The 22779-nt window shown below is 35.7% G+C and overlaps 1 protein-coding gene across 1 annotated transcript; it reads left to right on the forward strand.

Annotated features, from left to right (window-relative positions):
- Positions 1-1784: 1784 nt before the first annotated feature.
- LOC150106243 (uncharacterized) lies at positions 1785-22605 on the forward strand. Its single transcript, XM_090392263.1, has 5 exons — positions 1785-1859; positions 3416-3548; positions 10430-10575; positions 19464-19599; positions 21369-22605. Exons 1-5 carry the CDS (start codon positions 1817-1819, stop codon positions 21724-21726), a joined length of 816 nt encoding a protein of 271 aa, XP_090248389.1. The 5' UTR covers positions 1785-1816; the 3' UTR covers positions 21727-22605.
- The last annotated feature ends 174 nt before the right edge of the window (positions 22606-22779 follow it).

A 22779-nucleotide genomic window follows, 5' to 3' on the forward strand; every position in this document is an offset into this window, starting at 1 on the left:
GTGATATTGCTCTTACAGTAAGATGTAGTGTCACTAATCTGGGACGACATTATCGGCTTTTGTGTCCATTTCAAGTGAATAAATATTTCACTTAGTGAAAAGCAGAATTTGTGTTACTGTTTTCCAGTCTCATGACTTTCAGAATTTATATATAGAGTCTATCAATAGCGCATATTAAAACTCAATTGTTTAAATCTAATTTAATATTAATTCTTTAAATATTATTAATAGGTTTCGCTATATGCCTTAGATAAAAACCAGCAAGATTTTATATTTTATTTAGTCACTTATATATATATATACATAATTTTTTCTCCACCATTTTCATTTCTATAACTTAGCAGAAAATGATATTATAGGTGTTGAGATCTGTCTCGTGAATTTTTGTTTGTCCCATCATATTATACCTAAACCAGTCAAATCGTGTCTCCGTCTAGATTTGTAAAATTTTCCCGAATGTTTTACGAACAGAAATATTGAAACTGTGCCAAAATCCATTGTGATCCAAAGTGGATTCCAAATGAGGAAGGTCGGTTACTAGGTCACCATCAGTGCAAACATTTCACTCACTCACTCACACACACAAAAACGTGTCATCTAGCGTGCTAAAATACTATTGCAATTGAAAAGATCTAATATCAAAAGCATTTGACATTTTGGCTTTTAGTAAAAGATGGGCGGCATCTTACTGAGTTTCAGTAAGATCTGCCAACAGATATCGCTAAATGATATTATTTTTCCTTTTATTTTTTCTTATCATTCCGTTTTTTTAGAAGAATTAGCGTGAGATTACTATGAATCACATGAGGATCTCTTTCATATTAAAATAAATCACAAAGTATTTTATCATCTTAATACTTTTTCATCTCAGTGCATAAATTCTTAGGTTTAGTATTTAGTATCTCTTAAATATTTGCCAATATAATTGGCAAATATTTAAGAGAGCGAGAGAATCTTTCAGTGGAAACGTGCTACACTGTGCTCGTACTAATGTTGCAAGCGAATTTTCCTGATATTAGGAAAATTCACTTGAGCGTTAGGAGTTAAGGAAAACCAGCTCAAAGTAAGTATGACAAAATACTGTTTTTCCGTATGATAGGCGAAGAGATAAACAACAGCTTAGAATGCAAGACAGCAAGAAACAAACACTTGCCTGTTGTTTTTGATGAAAAGTAATGAGGAAAGGCATTGCTGACCTTGCAAAATTACCGAAGACAAAGAAATCGTGTATTTTATATAAATAATTTTAGAAGTCGATGAATAAATATTTGTCTGCTGCTTAAATGGGGTAAACCCGGTTATATAATTCGAAATGTTAAATCTCAGACAACGATAATTCACTTTCAAGGCCTCGACTCACAAGTCTCACTGTCACGCAAATTTGGGGAGAATACCTTGAGACAACATTGGCGGCTGAAGTCAGTTGTATGTCGGGCATTGTGTGCAGCGGCCTTCTGATATCTGTTGCTACTCACACAAAGAAATGCATTTATGAATAAATGTTTATTTTTACAGAAATTAATGCGCATGAGTATATATAGTCAACTCTTTTAAATCATAAAATGTCTTCATATAAATATGAATGGAGACTCGTGTGCGCGATAGAATAGATTCAGCTACTTAAGTCGAGAAACAAGACAGGTTGCCAACTTTCCTAGCTCACGTTCCATAATTACTACCTGCTGCCATTGCTGGTCTGTTTCTGTGGCAGTCGCGCGATGTGACGTAAGCCAACTCGTCACATATACGCAGGTAATGCTTTCTTGGATTCCAGCTGATTAGCTTAGATTGTCCTGATTTTCCGATTCCTAGAGTCATGCGAACCGTTTTCTTGAATACGACGGTATTGATTTTAAGTGGTAAGTGTTTAAAGAGAGGTAAATATTTATTGCCCGCTTAAGATTCTTCCAGTTGATCGCTTTAAAGCTTGTATTGATAAAGCCGGTTAGAATTAAGCAAAAACCGAATGCGTAAATAACTAAGTGTTATGAACTCATTTAAGTAATTAAACGCTTTCATAATACTTGACCGTTTACTTTCATTGAAAAAAAAAAATCTTTTTGGTCAGTATTAAAGCTGAAAAACAATCTCTGTGCGCCAGTTTACCGACGACGCATATTACTATGGAATTATAGAAAGGTGAATTCTTGTCATTAAATAGTATTACGAGGTTTCAACATTTTGATATTATTTTGTATGAACATTACTCAGTAGGTCTTTCCAAACTGTAGATTTAAAAAAAAAAAAAAAAAAAAAAAAAAGCAAGTGACAGCCCAGTTGATTCGGAATCAAATGGTACTAAACAGCATCTTACTTAGTCCTATAAAATAACCCAAAGTAAAATCAATTATCAATAATTATATGATTTGTATTTTATCATTCAATGTTATTATTTATTTGTTTGTGGTCCATTGCGAAAGAAAACAGTGCGTAATAAATACTTTTTTCCCATTTTTCTGTCTGAGAAAAGAGCGAATGATTCCAATCGATGTCATTATTGAATTATTTGTAATGAAAACATAATTTTAGTATTATTATTAACTGGTCGCTAAACGTGCATCTTGCGTTTTCTGTGCTATCAAGAAGTGATTCTTTATTATCAGTATAATTTTCAAATGAATACCGCTTGTGTAATTACTTTTTCATGATATCTTTTAATCCTGATTTATTATTTTAATTTTTTCAGCTTTTTATTTTTATTATTATTATTTTATGATAATTATTGTTTGTCGTCATATATGCACATATGGCTTTGAATGTGCATCAGTAACATAAAATCACGTCATCATAAGGAACTCTTTTCGGAATTTATTTGCGAGTTGAGGTCATGACATGGGGGAACTAACATTTCTGATATTTGAATGACTTAAATAATATTAGAAGGAATATGTGACGCATGATTGGAGCACGTAGAGAAAATGAACCTTCGAGAGAATCGGTATCACTTTTCTTGAGAAGGACGTGCGTGCGTGCGTGTGTGTGTGTGTGTCTGTACGTGTTAAATAAAATGGACGTTTTCTTTCTTTTTGGTGCATTGTGTCGATTAAAAATTTTGCTTATTTAACATCGCTGTGAATAAAAAAAAAAAAAAAAACTAATTAAGGAAAAGCCAGATCCCTTAGAAAAATAAAATTCCCTTAAGAAATTTAAACGCTAAGAATTTCCTTCTCCAATTGCTAGGAATTATTTACACATGCTGCTGGAAGGTATTCCTGGTCACCCAATCTAATATCATAATTTAATATATGAAAATATGTGGGCAGATTAAATGCAACCGAATCTTTTATTACCAGTTTCTTTGCAACTGATTTCATTTAACGTAAAAGAAATTGGTTACAGTTTGAATCACTCGTGTAAATTATTCTAATAATTCGTTCGCAAATTTCTTAAGGATTTAACTGATATTTCATTCCAGTGGTTTTAGGAGGAATATTTTCAGAAGATTGTTTTCAGTTCGAAGTACCGCAGTGCGTAGAGCAGTTTCACCATATTCAGAATCTAAGTTTCATCGCTGCTGAAACAGACAGTGAACTGCAAGTCATTTGCAGGTAAGTTTTGGCATCCCTGACTCAGCATGTCTACTAATGTTCTTCACTTTAACAGCTTCGTGCTAATTTTTAAAAAAATTACGATGATTTTAAACAGGAATTCTGTCTTTTTGATAGAAGTCCGTTGTTGCAAATTCTTCGGAATGGCGACAATAATAATTTAGTGCGCTTTTAAAACTGGAAAATTTTAAATGATTTTAACGGCAGTCGATTCTTCCTCATAGTTCTTTAACTTAATATTTTGTTATAATCGAGACGTGGGTGATGTTGCTGATAACACAGTATGAAGCACGCTTGATCGGCCTACTCACTGGCTCGTAACACCGACAACTAAGAGAACCCAATCATGGACTGGTCCATCAACAACAGTAAGAAATTCAACTTTAAAATGCTTACGTACAAGCAATGGCGTAGCTAGGGGTGGGGGTCCGCCCCGGGCGGCACTCTGAACCTTTCCGAACTTTTGCAGTTAATTCTAAAATACAGTCTCGAGAACTCAGTTCCAAATATTGTAATACTACTGCGAATTTTCCTCACAATTGCTGTAAGTGTTGCTGTGAGAGGAGTTTTCTAAATAAAATTGATTAAGAATTATTTACATTACTATGAAATAGACTTCGGGAATATCATCGACGATTTTGCTAACAGAAAAGCAAGAAAAATAACATTTTAGAATGTGGAAATTAAAGTTTTACTTCAAAAATAAACATAGTGTTTTAATTTATTTCCCCATACGTCGTTTTGACTTTTTTGAGAGGGGCGGCAAACTCAGGGACCGCCCTGGGCAGCAACAGCTCCAGCCGCGCCGCTGCGTACATTTGCTGTGCTGTTTGTTGTGGGGTTTGCAGCACGTTTTCCTGCTGATATGAAGTTCATTAATCTTGCGTTGTTTGTAATATTCTGATTAGTACTGTGATATTTTGACAGGTTTTGAGCAGGACTGACTAATTTATTGTTAATATATGGCCTTTAGCAATATTATTCGTTAAAATCGAGGTGATATTGAAGGTCCAAAACAAAATGGTTGATGAAGTCCAAAACGGTTTCTTCGCGTCTCTCGATATTTTCCCAAACATGCCGATTTACTCTGAAAAAGATAATTTCAGTGGAAACCTTCAAAAATTATAGATTTAAAAAAAAAAAATAATTAATGCTATCCATGGTATTATTCAAACACGAAATAAGAAATGCATTTCAGCAAATCAGGGTGTTTTTATTTGAATCTACTGCATATGCACGATATAACACAGCAGCCGAAGTGTAGCTTAAATAACAACAGCATTCCTTCATCTCGAAATTCAATAGTATTTGATTTACACACCACTTCACACCTTGGTTCTTTGCTCTCGTATCCGCACGGTGAAACGCTGTAACGACCCCCAGACAGTCAGAGTAACAGGAGACAAGCGTATATCATCGTCACTCGAGGTCAAAAAACGACGTTTTCCTACTCTCTAGTTTCGTGAGCTCACATTTGCTGCATTCAGCAGAATGCTGTGCCAGTTGCTTTCGCGCCAAAACTATGACGTCATTCTGCCCGCGAGGAAAGAGAGAGTACCGCGAGCGTAGTAGAAATTATCTGTCCGGTTTGAGGCGATTATTCTTTGCGTGTCAGACTTTTAAGAATGTCGTTAGACATAATAGAGCATGTCACTAAACAGGAGACATTCACATCTCTCTCTCTCTCTCTACGATTTGGACATGAAAGAGTTACTGGAAATAGCAAAAGAAAACAGTGAGAACGTGGAGATAGTGAGTCTATTGACGTGTTATGACAGAGGTGAGCTGAGAAGGAGGGCCGTAATAGCGAATAAGTACATGCTTAGGTTATACAGGAGGAATATGGAGTTTGTGGATGTGTGGAGTGGAGTTCAGGGACGAAAGGACTTATACAAGAAGAATGGTTTGCATTTGAATGGACTGGGTGTTCTAGTGGTGTAGCTGGAACTTTGCCACCCGGGGAGATCCCTGAGTTTGCCGCCCCTCTCAATACACACCAAAAATATTACAAAAAGTCAAAACGACGTATATAGTGAAATAAATTAAAACACTATTTTCAAAGTAAAACTTTAATTTCAACATTCCAAAATGTTATTTTTCTTGCTTTTCTGTTAGAAAAATCGTCGATGACATTGGCGAAGTCCGCTTCATAGTAATGTAAGTAATTCTTAATCAATTTTACTTAGAAAAACTCCTCTCCAACTAGCAATTGTGAGAAAAATTCGCAGCAGTATGATAATATTTGGAACTGAGTTCTGGAGACTGTATTTTAGAATTAACTGCAAAAGTTCAAAAAGGTTCAAAGTGCCCACGGGGCGGACCGCCCCCCCCTCTCCCTAGCTTCGCCTGTGGGGTGTTCAGAGTCTGAAAAAAGTTTTGTCGAATGAAATGAAAGTGATGTTCAAAACCAGGGATATCAATGAGCCAGTTGAGTGTAAGAATGAACATAAAATGCCTCCTTTGAGTACCGCTGGTAACAAACCAGAATGGGATATTTAGTATAAAGCGTCAGGATAGCGGTGAGCCTAACGGGATTTTGCGCTTTATGTACACTAATGCCAGGAGCATTCGAAACAAGGGGGAGGGTGGGTATAGGATTGTATAGTTAGTGAGATAGAATACGAAGACTGTAGTGTGTTCAGGGAGAATAGGGAAAAGAGTGGATTGGTGAACTTTTGCAAAAGCTTTTGACAGGATACCGCATGAATTCTAATCAATAAATTGCCGAAAGTGAGGATGGATATAAAGTAGGCGAAGTTGATGAGAGTGTGGTTGATGGAGAGATGTCAGAGAGTAGTTTGTTCACGATTAGAGTCCAAAAGAAGGCCCTTGACTAGTGGTTGCCACAGGGCTCTGTTCTGGGCCGTTTGCTATTTAATTTTTACATTAACGATGTAGGAAGGGATCTGAGAGGAATTATCCAGTTGTTTGTCGATGATACAAATTGGTTAGAGCAATAGTTAATACAGATGATATTAAAATATTGCAGGATGATTTGGATAGACTGGCAGTCTGGGAAAATGAGAATGGATATCAGTTTAACGTGGCAAAGTGTAAGGTTATGCGTTTTGGGGTGATAAGATTACCAGCTGTGTACCACATTGATGGAATTGCACTTTCATCTTGGCCTTGTTAGAGATTTGGGGGTGTTAGTGGATGCGGTGTTAAAGTTTAGAGGGCATATTGCAAAAGTGGCTAAAGCAGCTCATCGGATTACTTGATTTCTGAAGAATACTCTAACGAGCAGAGACAAGGATGTTATTATACCTCTTTATCGAGCCTTAGTAAGACTGTAATCTTGACTACTGCGTGCAGATCTGGTCATCTGGGTTTCTTTGCGAGGAGGAGGAGGTGGAGAGGATCCAGAAGCGAGTAACCAAGATGGTAGTAGGTCTATGGAATGAACATTATTAGGATATGTTGAAGGTTTGTGGGTTACAGAAATTGGTTGACAGGCTGGAAAGAGGGATGATATGATTGAGACATACTGAAGACATACATACATATTGAAGGATTTTTACAAGATTAATTCAGAGGAAATTTTTTAGAACACGTGGTGCAAGAACTAGGAGCCATGTTTGGAAACTGAGCAAGAATGTTAGAGCTACATGTTTTGCTTGGAGAGCGGTGAATGAGTGAAATAAGCTGCCAGAGTCAGTTGTAGGTGCCATGACTGAATGAGTTCAAAGAAAAGTATTTACCTCGATGAGTCTAAGGACTCCTTGGAGTATCCCATAATAATAATTATTATTATAGGTATTTTTTCTGGGAAAATTCCCATGTTGCTCCTTTAAGTAAATATTATTTTTATGGCTATTTACCTATTTTTGTTTTGGAGTATCCCTTTTTTTATAATGTCATTGGCTTTTTACTCAAATTTTAGGGCATTACTGATGTTTTATATAGACAGATATAAATTAATTAGTAAGACTAGTGAATTTTGACTAATCTTGACTACTGCGTACAGATCTAGTCATCTGGGTTTCTTTGCGAGGAGGAGGTGGAGAGGATTTAAAAGCGAGTAACCAAGATGGTAGCAGGTCTATGGAATGTTGCTGGCTGTCTTCTTATTCAGCGGCATCCCAGCGTGTGGCGACATATATTCATCTGCTGTTGAAGGAAGGAAGTATGACTGAACGCAGGGGGGGGGGCTGGAAAAAAGCGGGGTTTTAGAGATGTGGGAGAATTATTGGTGAGGCAAGAAGTATGTGAACTTTTTTGAAAAACCCGGGTTGTTTTAAATTATTAAAGATGGGCAGAGAATACTTTGGGATGGGGATAAAAATAGAAATTTTTGGGGAAGGAGAAGGATATTATGTGATAAGATCAGGGATGGTAGAACGGGGTGTGAGCCGTTTCGACAGCGCGTTGTCTTTGGAGTTCATGAGGGAAGTGGAGTCTATGTCATGCCGGCTTGGTGTTTCTGTCCATGGTGTATCTATGTTGTTTTCTATTGGTCGGAGTCGTGACCTAATTTTTATGTTATGGAGCTTCCAGCTCTCGGAAATTATGTAGGGCGAGCGGACGTTTATTGAGATTTTGTCACATTTTATGGCACATTTCTAAATTTGAGTAAAAAGTCAATGACATTATAAAAAAGGGATACTCCTAAACAAAAATGCGCTAAATAGCTATAAAAATAATTATAGTTTGTTGGATGGGATGTTTGATCTGTCGCACCATGATAAGTGCACAATAGCAGAGCAAGTGCCTCTGAATGTCACTTTTCTGCTTTAAAAAAAAATGGGTTGGCACTACGTTGCAAGCGCATACAGATTAGCGGACCCCTAATGTGGATAATAAGGCCAAATCCAAGTAATTAGTGAAAAGCATAGTTACATATTCATCTCACATGTTACGAAAATAAACGTTCACAGAATTTGTAATAAAATTAACATTTTATAGGCAATTGCTTATAATGGAAGATATAAAGGCACCAAAAATCTTTCATCAATGTAACATCCAACATGTTAATGATGTAGAATCCCATCTCATCCCATCTTCTCATTTGTGTTAAGCTTGATGGTTTGTTACAACTAAGTAACTTGGCTTCAGACAAAAGCTGCTGCGTTCAATTTGTCAGTTTTGAGGGATGAAAAACTTCATTTAAAGTTTCCGAAACTTTAAATGAAGGTGAGTTAGAACGGCTAACTCCAATTAAAAAGGCCTTCTTTGCGTCCTACACGACATTTCGAACCTATGTCTTCCCAACCGAAGCACATCGTTGATACAGACTGAGTTACAGTTTAAAAAAAAAAAAAAAAAACTTAAGACAAGTTATTTCTTCCATCTCTTTACCGAAAGAAAACTAAATGAGTCATTTCTGTGTTGATTGATAGAATAAATCACTATGAACATGTTCTATGACGATGTGAAAAACTGATAATTTTCTCCGGATTTCTGTTGGGAAACAGTGAGATATAAGAAAATTGCTCAACCAAGAATGAGATAAGTATTCGGCACGATTGTTTTGTATTAATGAAAATGTAAAAACACAGGTGAGTTCAATTGAGGGTAGCGAACAAAATTCGCTACCCTCAATTGAACTCGCTTTTAGCGAACTTTCGTCTATTCTAAAGGTTGACTTGTCTGCTTTCAATGCGAATTCGAAGTGGGCTTCAAGGGTGCAAAAATATCATTTCGATATGAAGCTGATTATATTCAGCGTCAAGCGAAAAACGGAAGGAACCAAGTCAGGAATTTGAAGTACTGACATCCTAAAAAAAAGAAAAAGAAAACCAAATCGTGCGTCATATTTGTCAGTTGGGTGTATTCTCTGGTCGGGTTTTTCGTTTTATAGAATGAAATTCCTAGTTTCCAGCTTAAAGACATCGCTGTTACCGCCAAAGCTATGTGAACACACACACACACACACACATATATATATACATACATACATACAAACTTCACTTTGAGTGATTCCCTGTCAAGAATGGCACATTTTTTTTTTTTTTAAATTGGTTCTTCTGCATCAAAATTACTACATTTTGGGGAATTGAATTCATTTGCCATCTTCATCACGGTCTAATTCTAATAACTACTCCGAATTCTTCAATAATTTCTTTCAGAATTTCCATTTCCTTCGGTCTAAATACCGAAAGAGTAAAGACATCTTCCTGAAGAATTCAGCGTCCGTGACTCAGGCTGCCTTCCATTATCGAATGTTACTGATCAAGCCGAGAGAAATGCCTTGTGATTTGCAGTAAACAACGATCCAAGACTAACTGCAGTCGATCCACCTGAATAGCAAATAATCACCATCATTCTCGAGACACTTTGAAGCGTTTTTTCTTCCAAATGTACGTTAGCTTGGCTTTTGGTAAATGAGACCATAACGTCTTCCAAGTTTCCTTTACTATAGAGAATGACCTTCATTCAACTAGTTAGTGTCGTGTCCTCTGTCACTACAGTGATGAAAATAAAGAGACGCCCTTCCATGACTGCTACATGTATGCTCATTTCAAACCAATCCAAGAACAGAAATCATTCTAACTATAATGAAGACCTTCATCCTCCACTCCAATGATATATATATATGTGTGTGTGTGTGTGTGTGTGTGTGTGTGTGTGTGTTTTGACAAAGTTTTTTCTCACTTAAAATAAATAAAAGCCTTTACGCTTTAAACTTTTGAATCAGAAGTGCTGAAAACAGCATTATTCATTAAAAAAAGAAATAAACAAAGATAGAAAGATACGTAGAACTTGTTCGTAAGCAAAAACTTTAAATTCTTGACGAAATGAAATATTTTTCAGTGAAGGGATATCATTTCCATGTTCTCATGTTTACTTCTAAATAAGTGCAAAACTGTTAAAAACAAACTCACGCGTTTTCTCACTTTTTAATTTTTAATTTAATTTAATTTAATTTTTTTTTATTACAGGCAAAAGAAAGATGCCATCGAGTGCATTGAAAGTTTCGCGAAGCGTTGTCTGACGAAGGAAGAAAGGTGGCAATTTTCGGCAATAATGAAGGGTCCTGTTAAATTGTTGAACGAATTGTGCACTTCGAAATCCTACCTTCAGAAACGTAGGTCGATTTTCTCTTAAAGTAATTTCTTTACAGAGTTAAATGATCAGAATAATTTTAAAATCTTTTCTAAGCGTTTATTTTCTTTTATTAAACAAAATTCTTAAACTATTACAAACTTAGATAAGGAATTGGACATATCATCCTCGAGTGCACGAGCAGGTCCACAGGTAGCGTACGGAGAATTCTTCCTTACAGCAAAATGTGTGCGGTTCTTTTACAGTAATCTGCATTCGCATTTGTACGCTGAATTAAAATAACTTTTGAAACATAATTTCATTCGCTACGTACACTGCTGCAATATAAATTTTAATATATATTCGGATGCTAATAGAAAACAAAACAAAACACACATATAAATACATTGAAATTATGTCACAAGAAATCTGTATTTTACTTACAAAGTTGGGCTACTTGGAATAATTCTCGCCAAAGTTCATTCCAGTGTTCTGTTCCTGTCATCACACCTGGAAGCACTTTCAAAGCCATTTTGTCTTGGAAATTTCCTTTGCATTTGGTTCTTTTGGTCAGTGACGTAACAAGGATATGAAACGCCTGTGGCAAGTGTCTAACTTGCGCCCCCTAACCCAAAAAGGCCAAAAATATTATACGTTTTGCGCCTCAAACCTAGTTGCGCCCGTGGGGAGCGCTTCTTTCGCCACGCCCTCGTTACGGCACTGCTTTTGGTCACATCTCTTAGATGGAATGCAAAGAATGCAGATGGAATGCAGACACTGGGCCATGTCTGATGCGCACGAAGTTCTCACGTAGCCAGGGCCTCCTTATCCTTTGGGCTAAATGGGCTATAGCCCAGGGGCGCCTTTGATCCCTATATGTATACATAATTAATTTTATGTATTATTTAATTCAGGCCTGCACAACATACGGCCCGCAATGCTATTTATTTTGGCCAGTCTGCCTGATTGAATTATTTAATCATACGGGGGAATATGAAATTAGACGATTTTTTCCTAGCGTTGAATTAAATTTTACTGAGTCTGCATGTTTACGTTCATGCGATTAATGTCACAATCGTGTTTCTTTCAACTCGATAATAAATTGCATTTGGAGTTATTCCCACTGTCGTATTTAATAACAAATTATTACAATCGCTTCGAGGTTTTGTTAGCGCTAGTGTCGCTGCGGGGAAATTCAAAGTTACATCTCCGTGATAACGAGTTGATGTCTACGAATGAGAACGAATCGTATTACACAAAGTTGGCCGTGCTAATTTCGTGTAATTTCTCTTATAAAGGCATTCAAAATGAAATTAACTTTGCTTGAAAATCAACTTGCTAAGGGGTATATGTCACATTTCTTAACTTGTCGACAGAATATTCCATCAGAATATCATTCCATGATGGGTGAAAAATATAAGAAATACATATCACTTCTAAGTGAGGAGTTTCAGAAAAGAATGCTATTGAGTGATGTAGACGAAGTTCGCATAAAAGTGATTGAGGATCCATTTTCTGTCGAAGTAGGAAATCTACCTGTCGAACTAAAGATGGAAGTTATTGATCTCCAGTGTTCTGAAAACTATCGGGTCTAGCATAGGGAGAGTACTTTACAAGAGTTTTATTCTATTCTGGATCAGGATAAATTTAAAAGTTTGTTGGATGTTGCCTACCAGGTATATTGTATGTTTGGGAGCACATATACTTGTGAACAAACATTTTCGGTCATGAACTTGAAGAAAACCCAACAGAGTTAATCTTCATCATCATCATCATCATCATCATCATCAAATTCCTGCCATGTACCCTCAAGGGGTGTATAGGATATAATAGCACTACACGAAAAAAATTACATCATTATTAATTTCCTATCTACAATTTTCCTCCAAATCAGTCTGTTACTTGTCAACACTCCAACATTATCAGACCTTATATTTCTATCGTCTAAGGCACTTTGTACTCTATCAATCCACCTATATCTTGGTCGTCCTCTGGGTCGTTTTGCTGCCAACCTGGCAGAGAACACTTGTTTTGCTAATCTTTCCTCTCCCATTCTATTTAAGTGACCATACCACCTGAGATTAGCTCTGCTAACGCATTCCTGGATGCTGACAATGTCAAGTTCTTTCCTAATATCCTCGTTTTTAATATGATATTGCCATTGATGCCATCTGTTCACGCCTATAATCTTTCTCAGGACTCTCATATCTGCGTTCTCTAGTCTTTGGTCAAGTGTTTTACTTCTGACCCAGCTCACAGATCCATAAGTTAAAACTGGTTTTAACACTGTCTTATATACAGCTAATTTAGTGTTCCGACTAATTTCTCTCTTATTCCATATGAATTTATTCAATTGACTTCCCACCATACCAGCTTTGCTGATTCTGTTGTCTATTTCTATATTTAATTTACCATCTTCAGTAAAAATCGTGCCTAAATAGCTGAAATGTTTTACTTGTTCCACAGGTTCTCCATTCACAACACAGTTTACATTTTCAATGATTCTGCCTATTTTCATTGTCTTTGTCTTTTTATTGCTGACCTTCATACCCTATCTATTACAACAGCTATTCAATTTAGTCAGAGAATCTTGCAGACTTGTAGCGGATTTATTTAGAAGTATAACATCATCCGCATAAAGCAAAGAGCTGATATTAACATCTCCGATTTTGATATCATGTTTAATACCACTTTCCTTCATAATGTGATCCATATAGATAATGAATAACAGAGGGGATAATGTACATCCTTGTCTCACACCAGATTTAATATTAAACCATCTTCCTGTACTTCAATTCTAACTGCCGACTTACAACTCAAATACAAACTAAGTATTGCTTGATATAATGCCCCATTGACACCATATAACTGCAGCGTATTGAATAGCTTCTCTCTCTTGGCACCTTGTCATATGCCTTTTCCAGATCGATAAAACTTAAATACAGATCTTTGTTATATTACCATGCTTTCTCGACTATTTGTCGTAAAGTGAAGATCTGATCCTGACAACCTCTATTTGGCCTGAATCCAGCTTGTTCTTCACCAAGCTTTTCTTCCACAATTCTTCTCAACCGTTTCTCAAGTATACTTGCATAGATCTTACCAGGAACACTCAGTAGGGAAATACCTCTGTAATTCTCACATGTAGTTTTATTTCCCTTTTTATATATGGGTACTATGAGAGCTCTACTCCAATCATCGGGAATTCGTACCTCTGTCCAGGCTTTCTGAACTATGCAGTGCAGCCACCGTAAGACTCTTATACCACCATACGTCAGCATTTCTGGTCGAATATCATCTACTCTTGCAGCCTTTCCACATTTCAAACCTTTGATGGCTTTTTCTACTTCAAGTATGGATATGTATTCCTGACTGCATGCCTGGTCAGTGTTTTTTATCACTGTGCTGTCATCACTGCTTGTTTCATTTAGCAATTTTTCAAAGTAATTACTCCATACTTCAAGGATATCTTTTTCTCCCGTTTTCATGTCACCTTTATCATCTCTAATTCCTTTTATAGCACTCTTTCCTCCATTCTTAAGCTTCTTCAACAACCTCCAGAATATTTTGCCACCCTCTTGATATTTATTTTCTATATTCTTGCCAAAGTCCTCCCATGACTTTTGTTTAACTAGTTTTACACAGTGTTTAGCAGTCTTGCGTTTGTCTCTATATTCTCTAAGAGCACAAGCTGACTTATTTGACAGGAACTTTTGATATGCTTTCTTCTTTTTCTTCGCTGCCTCTTTAACTTCCTGTGTCCACCATGGAGTTCTGATTTTTTTATCCTTACAGACAACCTCACCACATGCCTCTCTGGCAGAATCAATCAATGTTTTCTTCAGAGTTTGCCACTGAATCTCCAAGGTTTGGTTCCTGTTCTCAAACTCTTTCATTTTTTCTTCAATAATCTTTGTGTATTTTAGTCTACAGCTCACATCTGAGAGCTGCTCAACTTTTATTCGCTTTAAAACTTTCTTACATGTTATTCTTTTCAATATGAAATTCAATTTTATCCTGCTCAAGACTAAATAGTGATTGCAATTTTAAATCCTCTGTACACTCTGGTGTCCTGCACCAGGGAGAAAACATCACTATCAACAATAACATAGTCAATGAGACTTTTCTTATTCCTAGCCTCTTCTCTCCATGTGAATTTGCGCACATTTTTATGTTGGAACATGGTGTTAGTAATAACCAGTCCATGTCCTGAGCAAAAATCCAACAGATATTTGCAATTATTATTAGCTTTGCTCTTTTCTCCAAATTTTCCCAAAATATTTTTGTATGTCTCACAATCATTTCCTACTCTGCTATTTAGATCCCCAACAAGGACCAACTTTTCAGTTTCACTTCTACCTTAGTAGAACCTTCTGTGTGACCATAGGCACAAATAAGTCTCATTGTCCAGTTCCCCATTCTCATATTTGCCCACATTACTCTACTTGAGACTGACTGCCATTCAAGAAGATTAGCCTCGTATTTTGTGTTGAATACTATGGCTACTCCTTCTTTTCCTTGATTGTCATTGCCTGAATATAAGATTTTATATTTATTGTTCAGAAAGATCTCACCAGTTTTGGTCTTTTTTGTTTCAGTTACCCCTATTATGTCGATCTGGTTCTTATCTAATTCCTCAGCTAGCTCCATTTCTTTGCCATTCAAGCTTCTTACGTTTATAGTACCGATCTTTAACTCTGGTGATGTTGAGTTGGGGTTTGTTTTCAGATTTGTTCCAGTAGCTGACTTTTCGCTGTTCGCCCTGGTTCCCTGGCGAAAACAACGGGGCCCTTGTTTAACCGGGCGACGCCCCAGCCGGCATGAAATTTTGTCATGTTGTACCATCATTCTATATTTTGGTTTAACCAATGAGAATACAATTTGGTCGGCTAGATATCCCAAATTGCCAGCCCATCCTCGTCCGTTCAGTATCCAAGTAGATACCCAACAGGGTGCACCACTAGAAGGTGAGGATTGGACATTAGGTCAGAAGCCCTGGTTGGTTCTCCGCATTCCTTTAAAGGCTATGTGGAGGTCTCCTCTCAGTTATACAGCTTTGACCCTTAAGCACCCTTAAGCAATCTTTAAGGGATATAAATTTAGAGGCCATATTAAGAACGGGCACTTCAAACATGAGACCAAACTTTGGTTAAATAGTGGCAACAAAGAAATTCAATGTGTCACATTGTGACATTCAGTCACTGATATTTCGCTGAGAATAAGTGATATTCTCAGTGAAATTATTAGTAAATTTTGTGTTTATGTTTAAGTGGTTTTTATTGAGAAATTTTGCAGCTATATCTGTTTGTAAATAATTTTGATTATAATTTTAATTGTAACTCTCTAAAAAAAATTAAATATGCATATTGATTAGTATTTACTGTACACCTACTAACAAATTTACTTAAGTTTAGCTGCAGTGGACTAGTCTAAGATTTTGGGTCCGAAGTTATCTGGCCGTTGATCAGGTGGTCCAAGTTGGGTTTGGCCCTCAAAGACAATCAAGTTGTGCAGGCCTGATTTAATTATTGCTCAATCCAATGTGATTAAGGCGCCAAATTTTTTTTAGCCCAGGGGGCGCTCAAACTTGTTAAGACGCCACTGCACGCAGCTGATCGAAATTCAGCACCTGTCAGCCAATGTTGCAACAGTGATGTCACAGTGACTTTTTTTTCTCCATTTTACGTCATTTCCGGCATGCTGTATGGCAAAGACACTTCGAATTTTCCTTCTCCCGCTTCCGGATACTTATTGCTACCAAGTGCTGTTTGCATTCATTCGTTCCGTCACTTTTAATGATTTTCACGGAAAATTTAATCCCATTCCCATTTTTCTTGGTTTGGGGAAAACATGCCGTTAATTTATCGAAATAAAGAAATAAAAAACGGGAAAGAATTAATTAATTTTTTTTTTTAATTTCGTTCGTGCATTACATGTTCTTCTACACGTAGCATCCGCTTCCTATTCCTTCTTGATAACAGTTCGAGTTAATTAATAAATACATTTATTAATTCATTCATTTTACTATGCAATTGCAAACACGATGAACCTGATTCTCCTCTTCCTGTTTTATCAAATCTGCAAAAATAAAAAATAAAAAAAAATAAAATAAAGTAAAGTAAAGAAAGGCCAGTAATCTTTTATTTCTAACCTCACTTGTACCCCGCACAAGGCGCTGATATTCTTATAGATCTTTTTAGATCTTTTGTATGGGGAATATGTGCGTGTATATACCCACACACACACACACAGACATGTACAGTGGTATCTCGCTAATCCGAACTAATAAAAACCGTGCTCGTTCGGATTAGTGAATTTCCCCCAAGAGACAACAATAACTAGCGTTTAAGACAAAAATAATCAGATTCTAATGGTACATTAATTAAATTCTGTACATAAATGAAGTAACTGATAGAATAAAGCTACTGTACTGTAATGTAAAATTTAAAAAATAATACAAGTTTATTTTAGTAAAAAATTTAGTTTGTATGTGCCTGTATTGTTGAGGATTCTAATTTAATAAAATTGCAGAGTTCAGTACGTAACTTAATTTGCGTAAAAAAATAGCACTTTCTTGTATACAACACAAAAAAAAGTTTCACAAAATAATACAAAAAAAAAGTTTTTTTTTCTCTATAAAAAAGTCACTGATTTTCTTTTGCTTCTTGGAAGCTAAACGAATGCTTCTTCTCGGAGCTGCATTAGCAATAAAATTTTATCGAATGGTGTGTCATTCTACTTATCACATTCTATACACATATTAAAACTGTCAACTGCCTCTTCACGTTTTACTGTTTTTTTCTTCGAGTTCTTTATCGTCATCACCGTCTTCTAATTCATTCTGTAGCGTCATATTTATAATTTCAGCGTCTGATTTGATTTCGAATTCACTTTCGGTTCTACCTGTAATCCATTCCGTAACATCTGTTTGTGAAATTCAACATCTGGATTTATATTTTTAACTAAATTATGCATTATTATATTATTATTACAATACAGTAGTTATACTGTATTGTAATAATAATAAAATAAATAATAATATTTAAAATTATTAATTATTATTAATTAATAATAATTAATATTAATAATTATAGCTAATTAACTAAATAATTATTAATAATATTACACGTAACAAATAAAACTTTTTTTTCTTTCAAACCGCAGTTCGGATTACAGCAGGGTTCGGACTAAAGAGATTCGAACTAGCGAGATGTCACTGTATATATCGTTTTCGAAAAATAGCATTAAGTTGCCAAGTATTAAAGCAATTTTTTTTTTTTTTTTTTGGAACAAAAACTACGATCGACATGTTTTTTTTTTTTTTTTTTGGTTTTACTGCAGCAAATCTGCAGCATGAAAATTAATGCTGTATATCAGAGTTTCTCAAACTGTGTTCCGCGGAAGGTGAATGGGTGTTCGGCGAGAAGTTCTGGAATTTGTCATTTTAGTTTTCTAAGCATTTTTCGTGATAAGTATTTTATAGTAGAAATATTCTGAGGAGAATAATATTCGTGAATATGATGAAAAGCTCACAGCCAGAACGCCTAACAACATATGTGCATCAAATGTTATTAGATTTTCACACATCGAAACTTTTCAACATTTGGGAAACGGAATACCGCAGTTTATGACGGGTCATAAAAATTTCCTGCAAGCGGATTATAACAATGGGTGACATATCCTCTGTTCTCAAAACTGAAGGAAATGACATCTGTGTAGAAAATGTCAGTGACCAGTGGCATATTTTTAACCGTGGAAATATACATGAATTATCGTTAATTTTCACACATCGAAATCTTTCAACAATCGGGAAAGAGAATACCGCCGTTTATGACCGATCATAAAAACTGCCTGCAAGCCGATTGGGCGCCATGTTCTCAAAACTGAACGAAATAACATCTGTGTTGCAAATGTCAGTGAGCAATCAGCAAGGAAGTAAAAGAAATTTTTTCCACTGAAATTGAAGATCAAGGTAGTCTGTACCCGGTTCTCAAATCTAGTAATACTGAGTACTTTCTTCGCAAGTTCGTATTGTAGGGTGAAAGTTTCGAAACCGTAGTGCCGTGATTTTTTAAAAGTAATAGGCCTGAAGATTTAAATTTTAATATCAATAAGAGACAAGGGACTTTGATTAATTTTGGTGTTAAGAAATCTCTTATTGAAGGTGTTTATGACGCAACAGATAGTGAGACATCCACTACCAGCCTACAAAGCGATCTCCAGGATGTACAAAAGTAGGGGAAAACTATCAGCACACAGGAGAAAAAGTCTGCATTCACTCGTAAGTGCTTAATAAATGTATAAATGTTTGGTGATCAGAATAGGATATGTCAATGAAAATCAGCACAAATTAATTTGATAATTAATTAATAATTAATTATCAATCAATAAGTAATTAATAATTATATTAATTGATAATAAAAATAAGCTAAATTACCAATTAATTATTAATTAATACATTACAAAATAACCAAGGTGTGTTCCATGAAAATTTCAGGATTTATGAAGTGTTCCTTGGTAGAAAAAGTTTGAGAAACCCTGCTGTAGATCACCAGAATTAAACAAAATTTGCAGATTAGTTACTGAAAATTAATAAACCGTGAGGGTGAAAAAAGTCAGCTGTGGATAAACATGGTTCGACTGTATAACAAAGTAAACTGGACTGTGAGAGATTTCATTCTTCTTTATTGAGCTTCTTCTTCCAGATATGCCGAAAGCAACATCTTGAAGCGAGTTTTGATAATAATTAATTATTATATGTTAGACTAGAATTCTGCGTCGCATGCTGTGTATAACACTCATAACAGCGTATCAGAGAAGCTGTTGCGCGTGAAGTTAATATTAACAGTGTTTATTTCTTCCACGTTCACCAGTGAATAACATGAATGAGCGAAATCAACTCTTAATAATAATCACTGTGCATCATTTCAGGCTTCCTTCTCCATTCTTCGTGCCTCAAATCAGTGTCTGCAGAACTGGGTGAGTGCTCTTCCAATTATGAATCGAAACAGGATGCAATTGATAAGGAAATCAATGACACCAGAAAACTGGAGCAGCTTACATGTTGGTAAGTTACGTTTCCTCCTATTATTCTCTGTTTTGGATGTGTTCGGATCAGTTTCATGCGTTAAAGCTAATGTCATCAGCACGTGATCAAATGACTTGAGAACCTCAGATTACTAGCTTTTTTTCCCTAATGATTACAGAAACCCCTCGCTTAGTCCAAGGCCTCAGTAAGAAACACACACACACACACACACACACACACACACACACACACACACACACACACACACACACACACACACACACACACACACACACACACACATCAAAAATTGGTGATTCAAAACTTTTTAAAAATTTAAATTTGAATTATTCCTCATGTAAGATGTGAATTAAAAAACTATTTACCAACAGTATTATTTGCTTTATAAACTTTTATACAGCAACAAATTCTCCCCTTTCATTTTTATTTCCCAGCAGGAGGGTAACAGTTGTACGTCATTTCAAAGCGACATCTTGTCTGTTAAATGTCCAGTCAGGTGTTTGTGCGATTTCTGTGGTGTGGTTCCAGAACCGATCCAATCAACAAATGATATTCACTCTTAAGCAGGTCTTGCAAGGGAGGGAAATGATCGTCACACAGAAAGAAGCTTCTTGGTACACGCAGTTCGAAGATTTCAGTTTGAGTAGCGTCTTCGCTTTGCAAACGGCTGCACATTACTGCTTTCTGCCATAAAAGGTCACTGGGGTTCATTTCGAAAGCGATATCTTAATCTAATTTTGGCGAAGTAAAGGAATTATTTTTACCTCTTTCCTGCTGCATTGCGCACAGTCATCGTACATGAATATTGTGATCATATCACCACGCATTACAGTTAGCATAGTATTATCCAACAGAACCATCTCATTTTCTGCAGTCTCAATCGCTTCGATGCTTCATGGCAACCCCTGACCACACACAACTGAAATCGATCAAAAACATCTCAGTCTCTATAAGTCACTCCCATATGCACTGCATGGAAGGAGTCGGTAGGCACCATAGTGGGAGGAACAAACAGCCACATCTTATTGAGATGGGAACTGTGGCTGTCGTCGTTCTTGCGATGACTGCAGCAATTCTGTGGGGCATAATTTCCACAAGGATGCGACAGTGATCGATGGGAATTATGGACTATTCTTCCTGTAGACTTGCGTGTATAATGGAATCCTGGGCTGTTTTCCATAACAAGTCTCGGTGCAATGTAATAAATGACCTTTCATGAGTCCTGCTTTCCATGGTTCTTCGAGATTATATAAAACTTTCTCTAAACGATAAAAATATTAAAACTATTTTAAAATAATTACACATTTTGTAGTTTGTTGCCACATGGATTTATGCTAGCTATATTTTATTTCCAAAAGACATATGAAAGTTATTTTACACGTTAATTACTTAAAATTTCCCTCGTTGGAAGGGCTTTCAAGCCGCCATGCTGGTTTTATTGAAATGGCAAATTTACGAAACGACACTGAGATTCCCCCTAGTTGTGAAATATTCAAACAAAGATTCATAAGCGCAAGTCAGAGTTACAGAATCGATATTTCAGAGGTTCAACATGGACAGACAAACAGTCTCGTTTTTCTAACAAGTCTCTCTTTTTTCTGAAAAGTTGACTAAGAAGTAAAGCAACTTGTAAGAGTCGTGGAATGCTGATTAAGCATGTTGTCTGCATTTCTTTCATATCCTGTTTTTTTATCTTTTTTTTATTGCATTGTTTAGTGATATATTACTTCACTTGTAATTATTTGTCATTTTATTGAATACAACATGTTTTTTTTTACTAATTTCAGTGCTTTCGAATCGTATCGCAACTGCACCAGTTCACGGACTAAGGTGACGTGCGGCAGTGATGCTGCCAACCTGGTTACGGAGATCAATACCATGCTTCGAGGATCGCTGCTGAAAGGAGTGTGCTTCAGTTACATTCCACACTGCAACGTCTCTTACAGTCACGTTACAGAAATGAATGACATTCGAGTGAACGACATCCCAGCGGACGAAAACAAGTTAACGGATAACTCTGAAGAGAATTGCAATAAAAGCGGCGCTGACACATTTCACGTCACAGTGTTCACGTGTTCTTGGCACTGTATGCTGATCGCACTACTAACACTCTATGTTAATATTATCGGCTTGGTAGTGAGATAGTCAAAAATGTGTTGTGTGGTGAAAGGACATGTAAATAAACAAGATACGGGAATTTTTGAAATTGTATTTCCTGTTTTAATTGAATGGGACGATGACAGCGATCTGTGAATATTTATCTCTTTCTGATAGCGCCATTGGACTTTGTGAGATGTTCCTTATTATAGATTTTAGGAAACTAGAAATAACTAGAAACAAAGTGTTTCCTAAAACATTTGATATAAGTTTTCATGAAGGGTACGTAAACGTTAAAAACACGTATAATAAAATGCAAAATAATAATAATAATAAAATTAAAAACGTATACTTCATTCCGTGTAGTATCTGTCTTAGTTGATGATATAATTTATTGCAAAGCAGCAAAGTATAGGCTGACTTGTTACGAAAATAACGAGAAAATGTTTATATATAAGTATTTTCATTTTGTAAATGAGTTTTCACTGGTACAATAATCGGTGTTGCTATTTACTATTCGAATTTCAAGACTACATTACGAGTAATAGTGTTTTACCCACTAGAACGAGCGAATGAGTGAGAATCAAAAATACTTTAAAAGATCAATAAAATTATAATGTTTTACTCCAGAAAAAAAAATGCTGAATATGTTTGCATTTCCTCATATCTCTTCTACGTTATTTTTGGACTTTAATGATTCACAGCCTTCATTTCTTGTTTTCGGAAATTTTATTCTAAAAGTGACTACACAGAGATGTAAAGTATTTAGTTCAAATATCAGCAATATTGTATATATATAAGAAACAAAGAGAGAGGAGTGTGTGTGTGTGGGGGGGATGTATTTTGCATTAGAAATTACAAATAATGTCGTGTTAAAGAGATGTGTATATTTTTGTACTATTCAATAAAATTTGATTTGTGATTGGATGTTTTAGGCTGAAATAATTTTTAGAAATTTTAACTCATTTTTAAATACTTTTTTTACAAAATACTTTTCATATAGATTTTGTGAATTACTTTCGTGTTTCATCGAATATGTGATTTTTTATTATTATGTAAAAGGATAAAAATAAATTTTTATAAAAAGAAATGTCATATAAA

The sequence above is a fragment of the Typopeltis vanoorti genome, chromosome 5 (genome assembly GCF_054136105.1).
Source record: "Typopeltis vanoorti isolate ZY-2024b chromosome 5, IOZ_Tvanoo_1.0, whole genome shotgun sequence".
NCBI classification, from domain to species: Eukaryota; Metazoa; Arthropoda; class Arachnida; order Uropygi; family Thelyphonidae; genus Typopeltis; species Typopeltis vanoorti.